Below are 18,609 nucleotides of genomic sequence, written 5' to 3'. Positions count from 1 at the left end.
GTAAACAGTGCCAGTACACAGCTGTCAGAAGGTACATTGTATGAGATGTTTCATACTTGTCTGGAGCTGGCTAAGTAACACAAGGCTGCTGTGCTGCTGCTATGGGAAACAGCAGACCCTACGGCCACAACCGCCTGCTGCCAACTGAGGCGACCAATGGAATATGGGCTACTAATCTGGTAGTATTTGACATTTGTTGCTGGAGTCTCCAATGCTTTTGTGTTCGTCCGTGTGGCATTATACTTGCTGTTATCTGTTTTCATCATGAAGAATGCTGAAACATTTTAGAATCTAACATCACTTAAAACTGAAGGAAGCAGACCAGAACCAGCTGAATTTGAACTAATGGTGTCTTGAAGCAAAAACCAGATCAGCATATGTCATTTTTCAATGGGATAATTCTGTCCTTTGATAGTTTTGACAATGGGAGAATAGTGAAATTCCAGTTGAGAAAGTTACAAATTGTTTCTGAAATTAAAAGAAAAAAACCGTAAAATAGTCAGTAAATGCAAGTGTGGCTGCTTATCCTAGCATGTACCATGGACACCATTCAGCACAGGATAGCCACCATGATCCCTAAAATACCATTACCAAGACTGCACAGGGGCATTTTGCACATCCTCCCACTGTCTCAGACCACTCTGAAACATCACTTTATACATCCAGTTTATAAAATAAATATTTAAAGTATTTTCTTAAATATCATTTTGCATTTACTATTTTTTCTGTTACAATGTTTTATTTTATACATGTGTCTTTGGTTCTAAATATATTCCAAATACATAATACTATACAATATATTAAAGTCATTTGAATAAGAGATAGAAATACATACAATAAAATTTGGAATGTTTCATTTTCCCTGAAAATGATTGCCAAAATCCACATAGGCTGGATACCTTCTCTGAAGGATGTGTTGTGGCTTTGGACTGAAATCTTTATTCTTACATGAGGGTTGTCAAATGTATTCATTCTCATACTAAAGCCATTGGATCCTACTTCTTATCTTCAGGCGACCATAAAAGTACACCTACAGAACTAGTTTCTTGTGATCGATTTGTTTAGTTCTACGTCATACTTTAGAAACACCTGACTCAGTGCTGCAGCTACTGCCTGTCAGCTATTGTCAGTGCAGGCTACCGCATATTTACACAGCAACTGACGTGAAAAGTGCCTATGTGACAGCCATGCAGCCAGAGCCATTTACATCACAGCCGGACAAGTGTGAAATGACCCTCACTATGCACAAATGTAGTGGTGAAATCACTACAACTGAACAAAGCTACAAGGCCTGATGGAATACCCATCAGATTCTGTACCACATTTGCAGTTGAGTTAGCCCCTCTTTTATCAGTAATATACTGTAGACCCCTGAAACAAAAAGCCATGACCAGTGGAAGGAAGAAAACCGAAGAGACATCCACCTACAAAAATGGTAGCAGAACATAATGATTAATGAAAACCATGTTAGCTGTATGTCTATTGCCAATATGACGTGCTGCATGCAGTAAACTGCCTACACAGAGGTGGTCCTTGACATAGGTAAACTTGTAAACGTAGTATTTGGCCTCTGTTGAGTGAGATAGTCAACCATGCAACCGTAATTGTTGTAAGAATGATGAACCTTAAATGTAGAACTAATATTAATCATTACAAGCAATGATGAAACCTCAAGTAGAGAACTAATATTAAACTAATATCAGTTCTGCACTTAATGTTTAGTCATTTCTTGTAATGATTACGATTGCACAGTCGCCTACCACCCTCAACAGAGGCCAAATACTATGTCTACATGTTTAACTCTATCAAGGACTGGCCCTATGTAGACAGTTTACTTTGTACAGCATGATGTATCAGCTCATTACACTTTTGCCAAGTGGTTGGCAGAATGTTTAGATCGGTGTTCTTGGATGTTGTCTTCAATATTACATACGACAATCAGACTATCTACGTCTTGACTTCAGCATTTGGTATAAGGTTGTTATCAGTGCTATCAAAACAGGACATTAGGCTGAAGCTTTCAAAGAAGCAAAAGTGGTTGTAACACGGTAAATGTGTAAGAACACAACGTAGATGGTTTTCATTAATCAATAGCATTAATGTCAGCTGTGGGTTCAATATGATCAAGATAATTGTAGCAAAGGTGATCCACAAAACTAATGTCCAATATCCTTGACATTTATTTGCTGTATTTAGAAAATATTCTGATCTCAAATGTAACAAGATATCTTGAACAGAATGGCCTTCTCCATGTCAACCACCATGAATTCTAAAAATATTGATTGAGGGAAATACAACTCGCATTTTTCTCATGTGACGTCTTTAAAGCCTTAAATAAAGACAGTTAGTGGATGAAATATTTCTTGACTCTCAAAAACTGTATGACTTATTGTCACATCAGTATTTACTGATGGCTGTTAGATCCTATAGATGATCAAGTGAAATTTTTGACTGATTGAGAATTTCTTGATACAAAGGACACACACTGTTACCTTGGGTGGAGGGTAGAAGTAAAATCAGATGTTCTCCAGGGAAGTGTGTTGAGGCCCTTGCTGCTCATGTGTATGTAAATGACCTTGCCAACTATATTAGCAGGAACCTCAGACTTTTTGCAGATGATATGGTTACCTGTAATGAAGTACTGTCTGAAAAAAGCTGCACAAATATTCAGTCTGATCTCAATAAGATTTCAAAGTGCTGAAAAGATACGCAACTGGCTTCAAATGTTCAAAATTGCAAAATTGTGTACATCACATACATAGTATTCTTCGACTACAATATCAGTGAGTCACAATTGGAATTTGTCAACTCACATAACTACAAGTCTGTAATAATTTTGAGGATACGAAATCGAATGATCATATAGGCTCAGTCACAGGTAAAGTATGTGGAAGATTTTGGTTCATTGGTAGAATATTAGGAAAATGCAATCGGTTTACAAAGGAGATTGCTTACAAAACACTCATGCGAGCCATCCTAGAATACTGCTCAAGTGTTTGGGATTAGTACTGATAGGACTAACAGGGATATAGAAAATATACAAAGAAAGGTAGAACAAATGGTCAAAGGTTTGTTTGACCTCTGAAAAAGCATCTTGAAGGTGCTGCAGAAACTGAACTGGCACTTAAAGATAGATGCAAATACCCCATGAAGCCAACTTATTAAGTTTCAGGAACCAACTTCAAGAGTTGAATCTTAGAATAGATTACAACTATGTAAGTATCACTCCCATATGGATTCCAAAAACAAGATTAGACTAATTACATACACTCAATTAAAGCAGTTATTCTCTCCAAAAGTCTGTGACAAAGCAGGCTGATTCTTTCAGCTATTATGTCCCCCCACCCCCTTCTTTTTGCAATTATCTTCAATAGTGTCATATTTATGGCAGGTGCCACAGTACCCAAAATCTTGACTATTCAATCAAGGTTTTGCCAACTTAACTTTATTATCCCTTACATTCATTTAACTGGAACTCAAAAGTGTAATTACATTACCTAGAAATTGTACTGATTACAAAATACCTATAATATAAAACTTAGTTATCACTGTACCTATAAAAACATATACCCAACTGCTAAGTTTCATACAAAGCAGATGAAAGATATATAAATAGGTGAAGTATCTACAGTATATAGCTAGTGCACTCATTTAGTTTCAGTGGTAATTAGCATTCTTATAAGCATTGTCACTGAAGTGGAATCACATATTTTAGCAAACTAGACAGCATGAACCGACAGAAATTATTGTTTTATCTAGAAGTCCTCAGTCAAACACATCTTATTTCACTATTCAGTTATTTAGAATCAGAAACTTTCAATTGTAGCTCATAAAAAAGACAGTGGACAGCAATAACTGAAAGCAGTTTTAATTATTGCAGTCTTATAAAACACAGGCTGCTGGAAGCCACTCTAGTCAGCCTGCAGAAGGTTAGGATATGAGCAAGATCTGTGCCCAAAATTACTGTAACACAGGGGCAGTGGCATGAGGAGGGGGAGGGGCTATAGCCCCCCCCCCCCCCCCCCCAATGGAGTATCGTGTTACACTGGATAAAATGATTTCACAAAGCAGCGAATATATTACGTCAACAGATTCAATCACTTTTTATAATTATGTAGCAATATAGGTTGCAATGTATTTCAAACACATTTTAACAAGAGAATAAAAGTGGCAAATAGCTTACTATCTAAACCAATAAATATCATTTAACTTAAAACGGGTGTCTTATTATTCATTAATATACGTTGAATGTATATCAATGTACCACTTACAACAATCAAGGAAGCAAAATATGCTGGGTATGCCTACAAACACTTAAATTGCTGACACCAGACAAAAACTTTGAAATCGTCGAGCACCTGGGTCGAATTGTATTATTTTCCCAGGCGCACACAAGTTCTGTAGACACATTGCAGTGCTAGCAACGCCCAAGATTTTCACACCATAGTACCACTTGAAGGTCTTATTCCTGCATACTGTTTTAAATACAGTGAGAATGAAGTGATCTAGGCATTAGAGAAATATGAACAGTTTTTGGGGAGTTCTTCGCTTTTAATGAAAGGAGAGCTGAAACTATGGAAGAAAAAGTGGACTGATGAAAGTAAAAGACCTGGAACAGCAACTGAAGCTTTGAAGAACTGTGACAAACAGTTTTTCCCAAATCTATATGTTTTACTTCAAATATTTGGGACTATTCCGGTCACCACAAGCACTTCTGAGTGAAGCTTCTCTACTTGAATTAATGAAAACTTATTTGTTTTAATTTGACCTTTTTTTATGGTTTATGTAATTTATAAAATCTCCCATGTTAAAATCAACCCCCCCCCCCCCCCCCAAACTCCAAAACAGTTACCAAAAACTACTTTAAGCAACATCAGATTTTACCAATTTGTCGGTGGAGGACCCCAGCTCTCCTTCCCCTAACCCCCCCCCCCCCATAACCCCACCCTCCCTTGGCAGACTTCTAGAGTCACCTCTAGTGTAAAACGTACTGAAGACAAGTTAGCACAAATTACAACTCACACAATGTGCAGAGTTTTATCTAAATTTCTGTAATTCAGTGACTGTTTTTAAACAGTGACTGTGAAAGTGCAATTAACCTCATGAACTGTGTTAATACTCAATAATGCATTCTGCAAACTGTAACAATAGTGCTCGTCAGTGAACAGTGTCGTTTCCAAATGATATTTACTATGCACTATCAATTTTGATATGACTATCTATGTGGAAGGACAGTGTTAATAGTGAATGTGTTAATGATTTACTTGCCACACATTAATTATCGTGAATCAGTACATCTGTGTTAGGTAACTGCACTAGAACTGCACTGATATAGGACATCAACAGAGTGTAGTGTGTGACTAACCATTTACCTGTGCATAGATTATGTTAAACGAGAGTCAATCTGGCCATAAACTGCAAGTGATTCAATATCAAAGAGCCATTAAAGTATTTAAACTATAAACTTTGTGTGGACTTTATCATTAGAAAAAGCTTACTTGAGACAATCACATTTCAGCCAGATTCGACAGAGGTGCAGCTACTGAGGGCAAATTAGCACAGGCAAATAAGGGTTACGCTGCAAGCCCATATGTGAAAGGAGTGGGAAGAAGTGGCAGATGTAAATGTTGATGCAGACAGAGTTTTAATTCTGTGTGGCATCCTGGGTATCTGATAATAGCCTCTAAAACAACGAAGAAGAAAGAAAGAATGAAGAGAGACACTTTTAGGCAAATCAAAATGCTTATGAGACACAGACAGATTGTATGGGGGGTGGGGGGAACCCAAAACAGACACACAAACACACACACTTTACAGTTAACAACACTTCGAAATACGCAATAGAAAACAAGAAAAATGACATTTACAGGAAAAAATCTTTGTTTATTAAAATTTTCACTGCACATTATATACAAAATGCTGATAACTATTAACATACACATATGCCTATCTTTCATGAATATACTCTTCGGCTGTTGGAACTGTAAATGGCACTTCACATTTGTGGCTTTTAAGTAATGATGCCAATTTAATTAGAAATTTTGGTTCTGGAATGATGTTTGCTTCCTGAGCCGATGTCCAGAGAGAGAGTGCTCCTACAGTATCACCCTGACGGCCTGTAATATCAAAACAGGTTATGAAGCAATTTGTGATAACTAAAATAAAGGTTGCTTCTTCTCCCAATTTTTAAGCTATGAGAAAGTAAGCTAAGAACATCACTTTTAATACACAAAGTGCAGTGTACAGCAGTACTAACATCCACAAACAGAGCAATAGCGCCAACATTTTAAAGTAAATAAAACCACAAAAGCTACATAAACAGAACAGTCCTCTTGTATTTCATTACTACAACTGGCTGTGTTGTTCTCATAGTAGCATCAAACTCTGCAACACCTTCAATACTTTTCACACTAATTATGGCCATATAAGGATGGTCTGTTCCGAATGTACTTCTTGCCAAAAAGCGACTCTGGTGGCTGGAGTCCAAAGTTTTTGTTAATGACGCCTTTTGTGTTTTTGTGGAGATATTTCCATAGCAACTTTCATTCCTTAACAGATATTTCTTTATATCTAACCGAGACATGAAATACCAAGTTTTGTAAATTTAGCTTTAAAATTTTTTTAATGTAATAAAATATTTTCTTCAAAATTTTCATTCCCTGTTGCATTCCCTTAGGGGTTGAATCTCCAGAAATATTGACATGTAATTTTTTAATTTCTAACCAAGAAGTCAAATATCAATTGACAAAGAAACTTTCACTCACTATTTTACTCCCTTAGTGGCTGAATTTCCAAAAATGCTGAAATTTTGTTTCCAAATAATTCTTACTGTGCACTTCATTTTTGTTTTGACATGACTTTCTACTTGGAAGGATAGTGTAATTACAAATAAAAAAATGTGTGTTTCAATGTTTTTAGAAATTGAACCCCTAATGGACTGAAATAGGGGATGAGACTTTTTTAAAGATAAATCTGTGAAAATTTAATTTTGACTTCAGAGTTAGAAATAACATTCTTCACTGTTTTTATTTTCACCCACTATTTTACACCCTTGCTGAAACGCATATTTTTTATTTTCTGACTGAGAAACCAAACACCAGTTTTTTGTACTTCTAGCCTCAAACTTCCCTTAGTAGCAATATACTTTCAAAAAGCCTTTCACCCCCTTAGGAGTCAAATTTTAGACAACCCCTTCTTAAACAATGCCTACAGTGTAACATCCCCCCCCCCCCCCCCCCCAAACTTGAAGTTTCTATAATTAAAGGTTGAGGCTGGGCGATGATGAGTCAGTGAATCAATCTGATCCTGTTTTACCCTCTTAGGTGTTGAATTTCCAAAAACAGTGAAACACACAATTTTTTTTACTTGCAACCAAATACCACTGTTCATAGATATGACTTTAAAAATTCTTTTAGTAGTTCCTTAATAATGATATTTTTTTCATCACTATTTCACCCCCATACAGTAAAATTTTCAAAAAATTGTGAAACATGAATTTCTTTATCTATGACTGAGAAAACAAATACCAGTTTTCACAGGTATAGCTTCAAAAATGACATGACAGTGACAAAAAAACTCATCCCTTATTTCACACCCTTAAAGTTGGAATTTCAAAAAATACCTTGGAAAACAACACTTCTAGTATAAGATCCACACTTTCCACAAATTTCAAGTTTCTATACTTAACAGTTTGGACTGGGTGATGATGAGTCAGTCAGTCAGCCAGTCAGTCAGGACATTGCCTTTTATATATACAGATTATCACAACACAGTTGTTTTTAATTACAAGTATTTTATCCATGAATCTGCTGATGAAATTTGCTCTGATGAACTTTTCTTGTATGAACAGTGAAATTGTACCAACTAACTGAAAAATAACATTCTTGTAGTCTGAGTTCTTGATATCAACAGTTAAGAAGCAGCTAGCCTCACAATGCATGAAATGAATTTAAATACATTTGGGAAGAAGAGACCTGCATCACATACAAAAGAAGCAGTTGAGAAAATAACGTGTGAATTCAACTGTAAAGGCAAACAAGCCATCACCCTAGATCCACACACTCACAGAAGGTGATAGGCGCCAATTCCAGCAGGATTTAGCCCAATGCTAACAATCGAAAGAAAGAATTTTATACGTAATTCTGTACACAGGTGGAACATCCTAGTTAATTCTAAAGGTACTTTCTAGTTTTAAACAAACTTTACCTGATGTATCAATATTATTGGAAGGAAAGTTACTACTCACCACACAGCACAGATGCTGAGTCACAGACAGCACGACAAAATGACTATCACAGCACACACACACACACACACACACACACACACACACACACGACTGCTGTCTTGTTGACTGGTTGGTTTAAAAGGGGGGGGGGGGGGGGGGAAGGTACCAAACTGCTTGGTCATCGGTCCCTTGTCCACGTCAAAAGAATCGTACAAGGGAAAGAATAAAACAAACAAGATGTAGAGCACAAGACCGAAAGGAAGGAAAAATCACAAGAACAGGAGAAAGGCAACAAACACTACAAGGGGGGAGGGGAGGGGGAACTAGCGCGCAAGAAACAGGTAGAAGAGATTAAACCAAGAAAGCAGATTATCATGTCTGGCTGCCCTTGAGAATAAAAAGGAGAAGCTAGCCACTCTGCAACACATTAAAAACTTCCAGCGTAAAAGCAGTAGAGTTGAGGACACAGAAGGACAAAGGACATGTGCTAAAATTTAGATGGAGTGATAAAACCCACCCTCACATATAAAATTTATAACTTAATCAACCGATGAGACGTTGTCAGCTAAGATTACCAGCAACGAGTCCGGTAAGTGAAGATTTCGTCGCAGTGCAACCACAGAAAGACAGCTCAACAGAGTATGGGCCACTGTCAACTGGGCACTGCACCGACACTGAGGCGAGTCTTCACAGAGCAAGAGAGAGCCAAGGGTGATCCAAGCATGGCTAATGGGAGCTGGCAGAGGACCAGAGTCCCTGCGAGAGGCCTGCATGCAAGACTTTTACACATTTGTAGTCTCCTTAATGACACGCAGTTTGTTGTGTGTACTGTTATGCCATTCCAACTCCCAAAGCTGAAAAACCTTGCGGTGTAATAAGGAACACAGGTCAGTTACAGGAATGCTGATTTCCGTAAGCAGTTTCCGTGTAGCCTGCTCGGCCAGTCTGTCGGAAGTTCATTGCCTGGGATGCCGACGTGTCCTGGGGTCCAGACTAACACCACTGAACGACTGGGCCGTTCCGAGGCATAGATGGACTCCTGGACGGTTGCTACTAACGGATGGCGAGGGTAGCACTGGTTGATAGCTTTGAGACTGCTCAAGGAATCAGTACAGCGAAGAGACGACTCGCCAGGACACGAGCGGTTGTGCTCGAGAGCACGAGATATGGCCATCAGCTCTGCAGTGACAACACTGCACTCATCTGGCAAGGATTGCTGCTAAATATGCCCTCTGTGAACATATGCAAGGCCAACATGAGCATCAGCCATTGAGCTGTCTGTGTAAACCACTTCAGAGGCCCAGGACATGTCAAGAATCTAAAGGAAGTGACAGCGGACAGCAGAAGTGTTAATTAAGTCCTTAGGGCCATGCGAAAGGTCCAGATGAAGCTTTGGCCTAGGTTTACACCATGGAGATGTATGTGAATGGACCCCGAGTAGGGTGGTAAGGGGAAGGACTCCAGTTCAGACAGAAGGGATCGGACGTGAATCGCAATCATAAGCCCTGACCTGGGCCGCCGTTGCGGGAGATGAACGCTGTGGTCGGGAAAAGGAGACAGTAATTCAGATGGTCAGGAGAGCTACGAATGTGTGCAGCGTAACTGGTGAGCAGTTGTGCAAGTCTCATAGTCTCATCTGCAATGGAGGGACTGCAGCCTCCACCAATACGCTGGTCACTGGACTCGTCCTAAAAGCTCCTGTCGCTAGTCGAACTCAACAGTGGTGCACTGGGTTGAGTAAACACAACACTGAGGGCGCCACCAAACCATAAACCATAAACCACATTCCCATTGTCAAGGCGGGAATGAACAAGGGCTCTGTAGAGCTGCAGCAGCATAGGGGAGCGATATGCACCCCAGTTGATGTTACTCAGGCAACAGAGGGCATTGAGGTGCTGCCAGCACTTCTGCTTAAGCTGACGAACATGAAGATGTCAAGTCTATCGAGTGTTGAAAACTAGTCCTAAGAATTGAAATGTCTCCACTACCGTGAGTGGATCGTCATTAAGGTAAGAATCGTACGATGCTGTCAGAAAGTGCATGGCACACAACTTTGCAGCTGAAAACTGGAAGCCGTGGGCTAGCCCATGACTGCGCCTTGTGGATGGTTCCCTGTAGGTACTGCTCAGCAACACCAGTACTGGAGCAGCAGTATGAAATGCAGGAGTTGTCTGCGTACAGAGAAGGTGAGAATGATGACCCTACAGCTGCTGTGCTACACCGTTAATGGCCACTAAAAATAGAGAGACACTCAATACAGAGCCCTGCAGGACTCCATTCTCCTGGATATGGGGGTGGGTGGAGGCACACACTCGGACACGGAAAGTACAGGGTGACAGGAAGTTTTGGGAGTGGGCCCCGAAGACTCCACTCATATAAAGCGGCACGGATTTGATGTCACCAGGTTGTGTCATACTCTTTCCATAAATAAAAAAAGACGGCAGCCCGGTGTTGGCGCCTTGAAAAGGCTGTTCGAATGGCAGACTTGAGGGATACAAGATTATCAGTGGTAGAGCGACCCTGTTGGAAAATGCCCTGGCATGGAGACAGCAGGCCCAGTGACTCTAGGAGCTAACACAACCGCCGGCTCACCATATGTTCTAATAGCTCACAAAGAATGTTGGTGAGACTGATGGGCTGATAGCTATCCACATCAAGCGAGTTTTTACTGGGATTGAGCACCGAAATCATGGCGCTCTCCCGCTGTTGCGATGGAAATATGCCATCACACCAGACCCGGTAGAAGATGATGAGGAGATGTCGCTTGTTGTCGGATGAGAGATGTTTAACCATCTGATTGTCGATCCGATCTGGCCCAGGAGCTGTGTCAGGGCAATGTGCAAGGGTGCTGTGGAGCCCACACTCTGTAAATGGGGCATTATAGGGTTCACTGTGGAGGGTAATGAACGAGAGGACCTTCCCTTCCACTCGCAGTTTGAGGGTGTGAAAGGCTGGGGGGTATCTCTCTGACTCAGAGGCTCAAACATAGTGCTTGGCAAACGCATTTGCATCAGTAGATAACATGCCATCTATGTTAATGCTAGGGACACCTGTGGGGTCTGGTACCCAAAAACACATCTGCTCTTCGTCCAGACTCGGGAAGGTGACATATGGCACCCAATAGTCGAGAAGTACCTCTTCCAACACTCCTATTTCCATCTTTTTATAAGCTGGCGAATGCAGGCATGGAGCCATTTAAAAGCTATTAGGTGCTTCAGGGAAGGGTGCCGCTTATATCACAGAAGAACCCGCCTATGCTCTTTAATGGCCTCAACAATTTCCGACGACCACCAAAGTACTGTATTTCGCCGGGGGTGTCCTAAAGAACAAGGGATCGCATTTTCCACAGCAGAAACAATCATTCTAATGAACTGCTCAACCACAACATCGATGATACCGAGTGGGGGAGATTCAACGGTGACAGCAGAGGTGAAAGCTTCCCAGTCTGCCTTGTTTAGAGCCCATCTGGGTAGATGTCTGGGGGAATGGCACCGAGGGAGTGACAGGAAGATGAGAAAGTGGTCCCTGCCACACAAATCATCAAGGGCTTACCAGCGGACAGATGGGAGAAGCCCTGGGCTGCAGAGGGATATATCAATGGCATAGTAAGTCCGGTGAGCCACACTGAAATGTGTGGTGCCCCAGTATTTAAGAGGCAAAAGTCGAGTTGAGACAGTAAATTTCTCCATCTTTGCCAGTATGCACAGTGCCACCCCACAAGAGGTTATGTGCATTAAAATCTCCCGAAAATAGGAAAGGTTTAGGGAGTTGTTGAATCAGTGCAGCAGATACGTTCAGGGGTACTGCACCATCTGGAGGAAGATATATGTTGCAGACAGTTATTTCCTTTGTCATCCTTATCCTGACAGCCACAGCTTCAAGAGGCATTTGAATGGGCACAGTTTCACTACATACTGAGTTCAGGACAGAGACAAACTCTACCTGACTCACTATTATAGTCAATATGGTTCTTGTAATATTTCCTATAGCCGTGGAGGGCAGGGGTCCGCATTGCCGGGAACCAGGTTTCCTGGAGGGCAATGCAGAAAGCAGGTGTAAACTTATCAGTTGCCGTAGCTCAGCCAGGCAGTGGAAAAAACTGCCACAATTCCATTGGAGGATGACATGATCGTGAGGCTGAGAAGGCATGAACCCCCAAGGAGGCAGTTTACACCTCAGGGGTCACCTGCTGCCACTTACTTAGTACCTGAGCAGTCTATAACCCTTGTGTCTGAGGGTCTGGCAAGATCTAGGTCCTCAGTGGACACTAGAATCTCCACCTCATCCTCAGACACAGAGCTTGTAGGTAGCTGTGGTGTGGGTGCCACCACAATTTCCTTGTTCTTGGGGGTCTTCTTTTTGAATGTCTCTCACTGCTCCTTGGGTTTCTCTGGCTGGGAGGGCTTCACTGATTCAGTCTCCGGGACTGAGGAGGATCATGAAGCACTACGATCAGCTGCTTTTGGGCACTTCAGCCACTGGTGTTATCTTTCCCACTGGTAGAAACCTGAAAAGGGAGAGACCCAAGGGACCCCTTCTTAGCAATAGGAACCAAAGAAGATTTAAGTTTCTCCAGCTGACAAGTGGGGACTGATGTCTCCGATGGTTGGGGGGCAGTGCTCCCGAGGTAGGTGGTGCGGCCGAGGTAGGTGGTGCGGGAGCAACAGGGAGGGAAGTGCCCCCCACCATCAAGAGGGCAGAAGTAGTCTTGTGGCTCTGAGAGCCGATTGGAATTGGCGGAACTGACGGAGCTAGAACTTTTCTTGTAGTGGCGGCGTAAGATGATATCATAGCCACAGGATGCAGGCGTTCAGTTGGTCTGGGGTCTTGTATTTCATGAGTTTCCATTCTTTCTGGAGAATCCTGCAGTCCAGTGAGCAAGGAGAATGGTGCTCTCTGCAGTTGACACAGATGGGAGGCAGGGCACATGAAGTATTGGGATGTGATGGACGACCGCAGTCCCAACATATTATTCTGGAAGTACATTGGGAAGACATATGCCCGAACCTCCAGCACTTAAAACACCGCATCGGGGGAGGGATATATGGCTTGACATCACACCGGTATACCATCACCTGACCTTCTAGGGTACTGTATCACCCTCAAAGGCGAAGATGAAGGCACCTTATTATCCTTTGGACCCTTAAGTATGCACCATATGAAATGAACACCTCATTGCTCTAGGTTGGTGTGCAGCTCATTATCAGACTGAAAAAGAAGATCCCTTTGAAATAGAATACCCTGGACCATATTTAAGCTCTTATGGGGCTTGATGGAAACACAAACATCCCCCAGCTTGTCACAGGCGAGTAGTGCTCGTGACTGGGCAGAGGATGCTGTTTTTATCAAGACTGACCCAGATCGCATTTTGGACAATCCCTGCAACTCCCCAAACTTGTCCTCTAAATGCTCCACAAAACACTGAGGCTTCATCAACATGAAGGATGCCCCATCAGCTTTTGTGCATATGAGGTACAGGGGTGAATAAGCATCACTGCCATCCTTAGCCTGGCATTCCTCCCATGGTGCGGCCAGGGAAGGGAACTATTTGGGGTCATACTTCTTTGCATTGTAGTTAGACCTCGACCGCTTAGAGACTGCTGGTGTTGGGCCACCAGCAAGAGATGACTTAGTGCGCTTCATGGCGTGTTATCTGACCTGATGCCACCCACTCCAACCCAGGGGCCCTCCCCACAGGCACCACCAAGCCACAGCAAAGGCCACCTGGCAGGATGGCCATTGCGAGGAGTCCTGATGCCCCGACATGATGGACATCTACTCCTTGGCATATGTGGGGAGTTAATGTTGCAGGCATCAGCAGATCAATCCCTGTGTAATCAGGGGGCAACAACCAACAGGGTATATGGCAACCCAACCACAACGATCTGGCTCCTGTGCTGGATATGAGGTGCAAAGAAGCCCATAGTCATCGCCGGCACAAAAAACGACACTGAATAATGACTGGAGGGAAACACACCCAGGAAGGTGTCCTCGCCCAAGAGATGGAGAACGAGCGGAACTGCAAAGCAAGATGAGATACAACTGCAGTCATGTGTGTGACTTGTGTTTGTGTGAGTGTGTGTGCACCTGTCATCTATTTTTGACAAAGACCTTTATGATTGAAAGCTTATTGTGTGATAGTCTTTTTTGTTGTGCCTATCTGTGACTCAGTATCTGCACTATATTGTGTGTAGAAACTTTCCTTTTCATAATATTGTTACATTCCATCCTGGATTTTCCATTGTTTGATTTTTACCTGAAGTACTGAAGAAATGATCAGCAAATTCTGTTCAAGTGTATGAAACAGTCAGTAAAGGTAATATGTGTAAAAGAACATTGGCTTAAAACTGAAATTATTATTATCCATAATAAACTAGCAAGCTACAAACTGACTGCCAGCTTTTGCAGAGGTAAGGGGTACGGCCACTCCACATGAACATGAACCACACTGAGTTGGGGTGCCTCGACACAGATACCTGTGCTGTAGGTGCAACCACAATGGAGGGGTCCCTGTGGAAAGGTCAGACTAACCCACTGTTCCTATGAAGAGGGTCAGAAGCCTTTTCAGTAGCTGAAGGGGCAACGGTTTGGGTGACTGACTGATCTGACCTTGTAACATTAGCCAACATAGCCTTGCTGCGCTGGTACTGTGAATGATTGAAAGTGAGGAGAAGCTACGTTTTTTTCTCCTTAGGGCATCCAGCTCTATAAAATGATTATGGCATCCTCTAGGAGAACTACCGTATTTACTCGAATCTAAGCCGCACTTTTTTTCCGGTTTTCGTAATCCAAAAAACCGCCTGCGGCTTAGAATCGAGTGCAAAGCAAGCGGAAGTTATGAAAAATGTTGGTACGTGCCGCCACAACTAAGTTCTGCCGTCGAATATATGTAGCCCTGCGCAGGCATGCTTTGTAGGCACAAAGATAAATACTGGCGCCAAACCTCTGCGTCAGTAAATAAATTAAAAAAAAAAAAAAAAAGTGGAAGACGAGCTTTTTTTCTCCGCCGCGAGTTTCGACCACTGTATTTTCATACATTATCCAACGACGTAAATACAAATTCCGTATTGTTCATCTTCGAATGTAGCACAATTTCAGTGTACTACGAAAATCTGACTGGCAAGACTGTTTGGGATGTATGTCAATATGGCCAACTCTACGTTGTGAATTTTTTCCTATCTGTGAGAAGAGATGGTTGCTAATAGGAACCTGATGAAATTTGAATCACATACAGTATTCTCTTCACCATAATAATACGAATATAAACATTTTGCCATGTATTCTTTCGTGTTCATTATAACCCTGTCTGCCTAATAAACTAAGAAACTAGAGTGAGACAACAGCAAACGCGGAAGAATATACGTATTGTGTCATGTTTATATTCGTATTATTCTTATGCCTAATCGTGATGCAGTCAGAAATGAAGCACGGCAAGTGACTAGATTTTTAAATCTAAGATGTCTAATTTCTGTGCAGAATTTGATGTAATAAAGAAGCGGCCGCAAAGATTTTCAAACGGAGAAAAATTTTCGCCTAACTCTCGTTCAGAACATGTTCTATCATACGCAGTCTATTATTTTATTCTTCTTGATCATTATCAAAGAAAGCAGCAGTGTAAGTAACAACAAATAGCAGTCTCTTGCCATTGTTTTGCTAATGAGATGATTCCTCTCTTTTTTTTTTAATTGTACACGGCGGTAGCGCGCACAAAAGCAAGCCATGCCGCGAGCCGCGTCAGACCGTAAACACGCGCTATCAGAATGCGACAAACAATGCATGACACAGTGCAGTAATGCATTTTCAGCTTAAGAGTGACGCAAACATCTATAACAAAGAAAACGGCACTTATCAGATCAAAGCAAAATAAGCAATAGATTCAAACCAGACGAAGCACGTGAAAAAGGAAGGATACCCGTATAAATACGGACGGAGCGCCTGACGCATAGCAATGGCTACGTGGTAAAGCTTAACTGCTAAGCTTACGACTCGAACCAAACTACTGTAGCTGTATCGTCATTCATTCGACCTAAATTGTGTCTCATATTACAATGGACCAACTTTGTTTCGATTTGGAGGTGCGGCCTAAAACTTTTCTCTCCCCTTGAATTTCGAGTCTCAAATTTCACGTGCGGCTTAGACTCGGGAAATTTTTTTTTTCCTTTATTTCGAGTCTCATTTTTCAGGTGCGGCTTAGATTCGAGTAAATACGGTATTATGGAAGTAAAATATTCTCCCATTTGGATCTCTGAGCAGTGGCTGCTCAGGAAGATATTGCCATCAGGACAAACAAAACTACCATTCTGTGAGTCAGTGTGTGGACTGTTAGATCTCTCTATCAGGTATGTAGGTTTGAGGATTTAGATATGGAAATAGACAGATTGCAGTTATATACAGTGGGAATTACAAGTGCAGTGGCAGAACGAACAGTACTTTTGGTTGTGTCAATAGAGGATTATCAATATAATATCAAATAGTGGCAATGCAGGGGTTGAATAAGAAAATAGGAATGTTTGTAAGCTACTTTGAACTCCATAGTGAAAGCTTTATCACAGCCAACACACACACACAAAGCCAACACCAACCACAGCAGTACAAGTTTATTTGTGACCTAGCTCCATAGCTGATGAAGAGATTGAAAGAATGTATGATAAGATAAAGGAAATTATTCAGATAATTAGGGGAGGCGAAAATTTAATTTGATGGGTGACTGGAATTCAACAGTAAGAAATGTAAGAGAATGAAAAACAGTATGAGAACACAGACTGGGGGAAGGTATAATGAGGAAGCCGCAAGATAAAATTTTGCACAGAGCGTAAGTTAATCATCACAAAAACTTGGTTTGAGAATCAAGAAGGTTGTATATGTGGAAGAGACTGGGAGACTGCTATGTTTCAGACTGTTTATAGAGTGTATTAAGAAATCTCCATTACAAACTTCTAGGACTTGTAAAGGGGAGTGAGTACATAATATTTTGAATGAGAACCTAGGTCCGGAAATGTTCCATTTCCATTCTATTATGGCTTCGATTCAGATTTTTAACTCACACATTTCTGCTTGAGGAATTGAATTAGGTGTGATGCAGTACAATTATTAAGTAACAATTCAAAAGGAAACATAACGAAATATCCATTTATCACTTAAGCACATTTACTTGTATTAACACTTAAACGTCACATTCTGAATGTACAGTATGCTCGGTTCCTTTTTGTTTTGAAATAATATAAACATGTAATATTTAAGTGTTAATACAAACATATGTACTTAAGTGTAAGTGGATGTTTCATTATGTTTCCTTTTTAATTGTTACTTAATAACTATACCGCATCACACCTAATTCAGTTCCTCAAGCAGAAGTGGACAAGTTAAACATTTGAATTTAAATCGTCTTAGAATGTAAATGATACGTTTCCAGACATGGGTTCCTATTCAAAGTATTACATACTCACTTCCCTCTACAAGTCCTAGAAGTTTGTATCAGGAATTTCTGAACACCCTGTATAATGGTAAGAGATTTCAAAATGAGATTTTATGCCGCACAACTTTTCTAGGGGTAGATGTGGGCTCTGAATGTAATTTCTTGAGTATGAACTGCAGATTAAACATGAAAACATAACAAAAAGGTAGAAATTTAAGAACATAGATGGATGAATATACTGAAAGAAGCAGGGGTTGCTGAGTTCCTGATGTTGGACTGAAATAGGGAAAGGGATAGAACGTAAGACGAACAGGAAGCTCTGAATGATGAAAAAAGAAAGGCAGCAGAAAATTGCACAGAAATTCCTGGAAAAGACTGGAGATATTGCATTCAATTGATAAAAGGAGAAAATATAACAATGCAGCAAATGAAGCAGGTGAAATGGAATACAGACATCTCAAGAATGAGATTGACAGTAAGTGCAAAATGGCTAGAGGATAAATGCAAGGGATATAGAAGAATGCATAACTAGGGGAAAGACAAGTGTCACCTGCAGGAAAATTACAGAGACTTTTGTGGAGAAAAGTGAAGCAGGTGTGTGAATGTCAAGAGCTTAGATGGTAAGCCTGTACTAAGCTAAAGGTGAAAGGAATATATAGAAGACATTGTAAGACAATGACTGCTGCTGACAAACCAGTCACTAAAAGGAGCACTGTCCAACAGCTCGATGGGGAAAGATCTGATAGTACATTAATCTGATCATATATAGATGGTCATCACGAGGAACAATGACAATACTATCGCTGAAGAGAAGTCACCTCAAGAAATTGTGCCTCTGTAAAATTGTTGTGTATTCCTTGCTCTAACTGAAATAAAGCTTTCATTCAAGCAGTCCATCAGAAGTTAAAAATTATGTGTTCTCTGTGCCACAGTCTGACAAGATCAGACGAGGGCTCTAACTCAAAAC

At 41.1% G+C, this 18,609-nt stretch overlaps 1 protein-coding gene across 2 annotated transcripts in view; it reads right to left on the bottom strand.

Annotated features, from left to right (window-relative positions):
• Positions 1–5,857: 5,857 nt before the first annotated feature.
• The window catches only part of LOC126190781 (leucine-rich PPR motif-containing protein, mitochondrial-like), a 185,958-nt gene continuing 173,206 nt past the window's right edge, over positions 5,858–18,609 (bottom strand). For both annotated transcript variants that reach the window (XM_049931322.1, XM_049931323.1), the window contains exon 16: positions 5,858–6,116. In XM_049931322.1, the coding sequence (XP_049787279.1) occupies positions 5,947–6,116 (170 nt within the window). In that variant the 3' untranslated portion in view covers positions 5,858–5,946. The remainder of the gene's footprint in view (positions 6,117–18,609) is intronic.

The sequence above is a fragment of the Schistocerca cancellata genome, chromosome 6 (assembly GCF_023864275.1).
Source record: "Schistocerca cancellata isolate TAMUIC-IGC-003103 chromosome 6, iqSchCanc2.1, whole genome shotgun sequence".
NCBI classification, from domain to species: Eukaryota; Metazoa; Arthropoda; class Insecta; order Orthoptera; family Acrididae; genus Schistocerca; species Schistocerca cancellata.
This window is presented reverse-complemented; position numbering and strand designations above follow the sequence as displayed.